This window comes from Populus euphratica, unplaced genomic scaffold, assembly GCF_000495115.2.
Source record: "Populus euphratica unplaced genomic scaffold, PopEup_1.0 scaffold156.1, whole genome shotgun sequence".
NCBI classification, from domain to species: domain Eukaryota; kingdom Viridiplantae; phylum Streptophyta; class Magnoliopsida; order Malpighiales; family Salicaceae; genus Populus; species Populus euphratica.
In genome coordinates, this window is record NW_011499931.1 from 86,632 (window position 1) to 91,676 (window position 5,045).

The window sequence follows — 5,045 nt, forward strand, 5'->3', positions numbered from 1 at the left end:
AGAAAATGCAAAGAAAACACTCTTTCCATCTTTGTTTGTTTTATTGACCTTTTGGATCAATCTATGTTGTTCAACAAATATAGCCACTCGTTATAATCCCTTCTAATGCTTGCAGGAGGAGCCCTATATCAATCGCAGCAGCAGTCATCTATATAATTACTCAGCTTTCAGATGACAAGAAGCCTCTTCGAGGTTTTGATCGTTTTGAACCCTCTTTATCAAGTGGAAACAAATCATTCATTGGTGGATAGAATCAGATATTTCTGAAATAACCCTATTCTATCAGTTTTATTTAGACAAACCTTTCAACATTGTTGATTCTAGACACCGTTAGACATCTTCTCACTTATGTTTCGGTATATTAGCTGCCTTGAGTTTCAATTCAAAGATATGCTTTCAACTGATAGTAGGCTTGGATGCAGATATTTCACTAGCAACTGGAGTTGCTGAAGGAACAATCAGAAATTCCTACAAGGATCTTTATCCCCACGTGTCAAAGATTATACCATCATGGTATGCCAGCGAGGAAGATTTGAAGAACCTTTGCGGTCCTTGAATAATACAGTGAAAAATACTGGGAAGAAAAACCCGTTTGATTTGATCTGTAAGCCTCTATCTAGGATGTAATTAAGAAACTGTTGAGACATCCAGGGGATTCACAAGTCCTCTCGTCCTTTTTTATTAAATTCCGCAGTCAACAGTACCGTTAATTTAGGGATAGGAAAGCAAGTAAAAAAAAGAAAAGAAATAGCAATCAATTTTAATTTATGCTCAGCAACGACAACAATTTTAATGTAATTTTGATGTGTATTAATATTCAAATGGTAAACCTACTTTCAATTCGTTTCTTTTTGTGTTGAACCACCTGATTCTTGATTCAGTTAATTGTGATTGCTCATTGATCTTTGATCATTTGAAGAAGTTTCTATTTCTGATTGGGATTTACTCAATTGACATGATATGTCACAAGAGAAGATGAAAGAAACACTTCTCCCCCAGTTCGAGTTTCCCTGTGCAAGCTCTGTCCATGGTGAAGAGGAAGTAAAGAAAACGTCTGTTACAAATGAAGTTCGCAAAAAGGAATGAAAATTACAAATGAAGTCGGCAAAAAGAAATGAAAAGATAAAACTAAGGTGTTTTTCATTTTCTGTTTTGTCATAATCTAATTCTAGTTATTCTCAAAAATCAATTTATTTTTTAAAATAAATAATAATAATAATAATTAAGGCTCGTAGCGTTGAGAAAGTAAGCTGAGAAATCAAACTGTAATTTTTGAAAGAAATTAAAGACTTAACTATACCTTATTATGCCCAAAAATAAAGAAAAAAAATACAAATTCAAGGTCAAATTAAATGATTATTGGACAAATTTGTATAAAAATTAAGTCTAATGACATAATTAAATTTTTAATTGGTCAATTTGATTTAATTATAAGCCAAATTGAATTTTAATTATGTTAAAGAATTAATTTGGGTCCAATTGAAGGATTTAATTAAGTGCAAGGATTAATTATACTTTAAATGGGTCAAATTAATTTTATTTGGGGTTTAATTTGTAAAAAATTAAGTTTGAGAGCCTTATTTGAGCTTAATTGAGAATATTGAAATTTTAAGAGATCAAATTTAATTTTTACCAAGTTAATTAATTAAAATCAGAGGTAAAATTGTAAGAAAATTAAAGTTTTTGGGATAATTAAGAATTAAATTAACAAAATTCACAGTTAATGATCAATCTGCAAAAAGGCACCAAACTATAGGGGCTTCATTAACAAAAACTAGGGGTGAAATTGAAAGTTTAATGATCAATTAGGGTTGAAATTGATAAAATCCAAGACCATGAACCATATTGTAGAACGCATGTAAATATAGGGCTGAAGTTAAAGTTCCACAGGGGTTTCATTGCATTAAATCAAAAGTTTAGGGTAAATTAAGAGTTCAATTGAAAGTAATTGAAAGCTGGAGGACTAAAGTGAAATTAATTTTAAATCCCAAATTCAAACCCAAAATGGCACCGTTTTGAGTAAAAAAAAAAAAAGGACCAGATGACATGTCATGTGGTCATTGATCATTATTTTCTTCTTTTACTAGGTAAAAATTAGTTCATTCACCTACTTTACAGGTGCATTTAATACATCTAACGTCCATCAAATTTGACAAATCTTGTATGTAAATGATTCCCTGCAATTTCTCTACAACTCCAAGTGAACATTTTAGTTTGAGTTGTGATGAGATGGCTCCAGCACTAGCTTAAACATGCCAACTCAAGCAGCATTTTCTGCAGATTTAATAGTGCACCATGTCTATTTTAAGCCAACAGTTAGGATCATTTCCAACATAATCAAGGGCTGAAATTTTTCTCTAGTGTAGACAAGATTGCCCTCTTTCACCACCTATAAATAGAGATGAATTTCATAGCCTGCAGGAGGAGAAACTCGGGTACAAAATAAGCCAAAAACCAGCCTTTTCACCCTTGGTTTCTACAATTTTTTCTCCCCCCCTCTCTCTCCACCGTTCCAACCTCCAAGCCATGTTGCCACCAGCTCGTCTGCCACTCTCTCCACCATACTTATCCCTCTCCACTGAAAGCTTCTCCTTCTCCCTCCCTAACGGCAGCAGCTCGTTATCACCACTATTTTCGCTTTCTTCCTTCTTCAATATCGACAGCAGTAGCATCGACTCTTTAACAAACGTCACCACCAGTTTTAGGGCAATTACCCAGACCGACTGCTCCTCCTAAGCCTAGGTGGCCTTCCTTTTTTTTCTCTACTTCTCTTCCTCCTTATTCCCCCATCTGTATCACCCTGCATGCAAAAAATAATTCATCGCTTGTGTAAGGTCGGGCTAGTTTTGGCCTAGCCTAAAGGCTAGATCCGGCTCGGCCCTCATTTAAAAAAAAAAATCCAAAAAATTTCAAAAATCATTTGAAAAAAATTAGGATTTTCTTGCATATTTTCTATTTTTGCATGATATTGGGTTGTATATTTACACTGTAAAATACAAATTCGATATTAAAATACTTGGTTTTCTGAGAAATATTTCAAAAAAAACAAAAACAAAAATTCAAAACATTTTCTAAAAGACATCTAAAAAAACTTTGAAATCAATCTTCCTTTAAAAAAAAAATCGTTGCATATGGCCAAATTCTAAAATTTTTCCAAGCATATTTTTCATGAGAAAAAACAAAAATTGCATCCTTTTCATGTTAAAAAATAAAAAAAATAGATATCGTAACTATTTTATGATTATCTATTAGGATTTGACCATCATGTCAAAAATATTTTTCCAATTTTTTTTTAGGATCCAAATGTAGACTTTAATATTTGCGGGGTGTAAAATCACACGATAAAATATACCCTCATGTATTAAAGATACAAGGTGTAAAAATAAGATACTAAAATTCAGATTTTAGAATGGATTTAACCCGATAAGGTAAAGACTCTCTTAGAGAGATCTACCTTGAGCCTTATAAAAGATCAATGAATATAAACCGATTTAGAAAAAAACAATCAAACAACAATGTAACTTACTTTGGGCTGGGTGTACTGGGGGTGATGTGTTTTTTTCTTGCACAACCAGTCCCTTACCCAGACTCTCACAGATCATAGGTTCCTAGTGATTATAATACTAGGTGGTGACTCCTAAACATTAATCATAATTTTATGATTAAATCCAAAATTATTTTCAACACATAACACCTCACATAAAAGGCATGACAAGAGCCTCCGCCGTCGCTACACGACATCACGGAGCCTGCACACTCCCGCGACGTGCTGGTTGAAATACCACGTCTCTTTTCTAAACAATTTTAAAAAACTGAAATAGTTTTAAAGACAAAAAATAAAAAAAAGATTTTATTTTTATAATTTGATCTTTTATATACATAATATTATTATTATAACTATCATATCACCATAATTATCATTTTACCACTATTACCCCTACATTTTCATAATTACGATCACCATTATCATCGTATTTTCATTTTTCCTTCTTAACTCACCGCATTTTATTTTAATATTATAATTATCATCAACTCCACAATAACTATTTATTATTATAAAGAACTTTAAACCTTATGGTGTTTTCATTCTAACAATTCACAATGATAATTTTTTTCTTAATTTAGTCTATAAATTTGGTTTCACTTCAATTGCATCCTTTTATACCCAAATTCATGACCAATTAAGGAAAAAAATTGAAATTGAGGGGACCAAAGTGTAAAACAAGGAGAAAATGAGTTATAAGTTTAGAAATGGGGTAAAAAGTTCACTTTGGTCCTCTTACTTTTGAAATGATAACTTTCGATCCCTTAATATTTCAAAAATGCAATTATGTACAAAACTTCTTCTCTGCTTTTTTTTTTTCCTTTCAATTCTAGTTTGAGAAGAGAGAGAGAAATAGTTAGATTCCAGTTATAGAAAGAGAAAGTCTCGATTGATACCAGTTCCAGCTATGAAAAAGATCCATTTTGGTGTTAACAAATTTTACTTGATGAGAAGAGTTCTACCTAGGTATTCTTTGGCCTTACCATCATCTGAGATGTAGATTTGAGCTTAAATTTTTATTTATTTATTTATTTTGGGATAATTTTAGATTTTTAGGTGTTTTAAGGTTATTTGACGGTACGAATGAGTTTGTTAAGGTGCATAAAGTATTTTATAGGTGTTTTGGGTAAAAAAATAGGTTGAAAATGAATTTTTTTGAGGAAAAAAACATGACCCAAATTTCCAATGATGCTTTAGTTGATAGAAACTAGGCGTTAGTAGGTGACTTATTATTATGTTTTTGTAAATGCCATCCATCCCTTGAAAAAAAAAAATTCAAAGTTAGTCTAGCTACATAGGTTTGGGTTAAAAGTTCATCCTAACTCCTAATAAGATTTTTACATTAGTCCTAACTCCTAATAAGATTTTTACATTAGTATCTTGTAATAGAAATTTCAAATCAAATAGCCAAGGTTTCCTTCTACTAACATTTATAACAAAATTAATATGTTTAAACTATAGATAACATGTCTAATAAAGCAATGCATATAAGATTTATGTG

The 5,045-nt window shown here is 31.5% G+C and overlaps 1 protein-coding gene across 1 annotated transcript in view; it reads left to right on the forward strand.

The window, feature by feature from the left end:
• LOC105136008 (transcription initiation factor IIB-2) overlaps positions 1–847 on the forward strand; it is a 4,229-nt gene extending 3,382 nt beyond the window's left edge. The window contains exons 6-7 of the mRNA XM_011041143.1: positions 116–192; positions 423–847. Coding sequence (XP_011039445.1) covers positions 116–192; positions 423–556 — 211 coding nt within the window. The 3' untranslated portion in view covers positions 557–847. The remainder of the gene's footprint in view (positions 1–115; positions 193–422) is intronic.
• Positions 848–5,045: the final 4,198 nt, after the last annotated feature.